This window comes from Takifugu flavidus, chromosome 2 (assembly GCF_003711565.1).
Source record: "Takifugu flavidus isolate HTHZ2018 chromosome 2, ASM371156v2, whole genome shotgun sequence".
Lineage (NCBI taxonomy): Eukaryota > Metazoa > Chordata > Actinopteri > Tetraodontiformes > Tetraodontidae > Takifugu > Takifugu flavidus.
In genome coordinates, this window is record NC_079521.1 from 9,458,236 (window position 1) to 9,460,945 (window position 2,710).

General features: G+C 40.5%; 1 protein-coding gene across 1 annotated transcript; it reads left to right on the forward strand.

Annotated features, from left to right (window-relative positions):
• The first annotated feature begins 230 nt into the window (after nt 1-230).
• Nucleotides 231-2,112, forward strand: LOC130520343 (guanylyl cyclase-activating protein 2-like). The gene is made up of 4 exons (XM_057024061.1): nt 231-1,167; nt 1,262-1,411; nt 1,489-1,588; nt 1,729-2,112. The coding sequence occupies exons 1-4, from the start codon at nt 967-969 to the stop codon at nt 1,848-1,850; spliced, it is 573 nt and encodes a 190-aa protein (XP_056880041.1). The 5' UTR covers nt 231-966; the 3' UTR covers nt 1,851-2,112.
• The last annotated feature ends 598 nt before the right edge of the window (nt 2,113-2,710 follow it).

Genomic DNA, 2,710 nt, shown 5'->3' on the forward strand with positions numbered 1-2,710 from the left:
CTTTGAGCATAATCCTGCAGGGATTAGAGTACACACATTTGGCAGCTGATCAGTGTGTTTGTGGGAGTTTGGAGACATGAGAATAGGTGAAAGTGCAGACACGTGAAAATTAAAATAGTATTTATGTGGAAAAGAACATTTTGGTGGCCCAGCGCCTTGAAGGAGGAAGGTTGGGGGTGGCGGGTAATGCCTGTCTTTGTGTGTGTTTTTGGAGTGAGGACATTTGGCTGTTTGAAGGTTAAGTGATGGTTTAAAGATTGGGTTTATAATTGGGTTTAGGTCAGGGTTGGCGTAGTTGGGATGGTATGGGTAAGGAGCTGGGTAAGGCAATACACCTAGACGAGTCCTCACAAAGATAGTACAAGTACAAGGATGTGTGTGTGTGATGCAGCATTTGTTTTAAGACAATGGTTGTGTGCTCATGTAGCCGAAGCTGTTTGGATTATGTCCTGAAGAGCACAAGCTGGACAGAAGGTTCTTTGATCCATAATTTGAAGAATTGCGCAGTCTCTCTGGGACTGGGACTCCTCCCTCCAAGATGATCTGGTGATTGAGACCAGGTTGGTTTCCCATCGGCAGCTCTGGGATGGTCATCAGATCAAGTTCAGACCTTGACGTCATCAGGCTTCTAATCTAGTTGAGGTTTTCTCTCCAGGGGAAAATCTCTTCAGTCAGTCAGAGCTGAAGATCAAGATCATAAACAAACTTTAAAAAAAATAAAATAAAATTTAGACAGGAAATGGCTTCATCACAGGAGATGAACAAATACTGCAGAAAGAACAGGGATGTCTGAGAGGGATTTGGAGGAGTCAATTGGATTTGTCTTACTGGCTCGCTTGGAATAGCCCCTACAGGGTCAAAACACCAGGGACTGAGATAAAGACCCTGAGAAGACGGGAAGTTCTCCTTCTCTGAAGGAGAACTGTGAAGGAGTTTTATTATTCCAGATCTTCTGGGTTTGCAATTATGGGTCAAACACAGGGTGGAGAGGAAAAGGAGGTAGGTCTCCAGGACATCCAGGAACTCTACAGGAAGTTTGCAAGTGAATGTCCAAGTGGGAATTTGCACTTACATGAGTTCAAGAGAATCTTTGGGATTAACAGCAGCTCCACTGTTGAAGAAACAGCATATATGGAAATTGTGTTTGAATCCTTTGACACAAACAAGGTGAGAAAACAGAAAAAACAAAAAAAAGGTGACATTTTGGGATGATTCCATGATGTGAGTGATATTCTGCCTCTACCATCCCGGTTCCCTCTAGGATGGTAAAATAGACTTCCTGGAATATGTGGCAGCCATTCATCTGGTTCTCCGTGGAAAACTCGAGGACAAACTCAGATGGTCTTTCAAAGTTTATGACAGAGACGGAAACGGCTGTCTGGACAAACAGGAAGTGAGACACATCATCAAGGTACGATTTTAATCTCTGGGATTTCTTTAACTGTAACGGTGTGACCTTTGACCTATGCTTTGGTTTTGATCTCCCAGATTATCCACAAAATCAAGAAAAAAAGCGATATGAGTGTCACAGAAAAGATTGAGGATGTTTGTGACAGAATATTTGAGCTGGTGGACAAGAATAAAGACAGTAAGTAGGCGATAATCTGAGCATCACGGTTATTATCGCAATAATAATAATTCAAAATGAGCATAAATGTGGTAGCGTTGATGGCTGATTAAAGCATAATCTGCTCTGACTGTCTTCTCTTCCTTTTTTTTCATATTCAGGTCAGATTTCTTTAGAAGAATTCATTGAAGGAGCTGAAAAGGACCCGTGGCTCATGAACCAGCTCAGATTGGACATTGGCCCCTGTGAGTGGTTCATCGAGCAGCGAGAAAAGAAACTCTGACTTCATTTTATCTGGGAGGGGGTGGGGGGCATTATTATCTTTTGCTACGTGTGGGAAAAAAGAAAAACCATGGCTGAAAAGCTCATATTTAAAAGCCCGAATAGGACACCTATGGAATTTTTATAATATAATTTTGTTATATAGAGTATAGACAATTAAATATGAAATATGTCCTATTAAAGAAAAAGAGAGAAAGAAATGCAGTTTTGTGATCTTATTTTTTTTGTGATGTTTTTGGTATTAAATCCTGATTAATGTATCACAGTTGACTGTTTGTGTTGTATTTACGGCTCTGTATTTATGGAATCTTCAGGACTTCATCTCAGTGCAGTCCACAGCTGCTGGCACAGAAAACTAAACTGGGCCAACCAGTTAATTAAAAAGAAACATAATCCATGAGTTGGAGATCAACGACAATGCATCACTGATTATGTCAATGAATAAAGAATGAGAGATGGATTTTTCATGTACAGATTTGAATGTAACTAATGATTTGAGCCAAATATGTTGATGAGATGACAGACAGATCCTTCCTGCTAACTTGACCGACCAACCAAGCAGGTGTTTATGTGAGTGCGTGCAGGTGTGCGTGAGAGAGATGACAAATTGAATGGACCACTGCAGTAAGACTAGCGGGTCGCTCTTAATACCCGAAACGGAACTAATTATGTGCGTAAATCTTGGAGTATTTGTTACTCTTTGGGGTAACACTACGTCTCTGTTCTCAGAGAAAAACATTCATTAGGCCGATTAGAGTACACCTTTATAAAATATAGTAATATGCCTTAATTTAGAATGTTAAGGTAAATAATGTAAAATCTGGCGATAAGACTAAAGTACCTTGAAGAGCAACTTCCGGG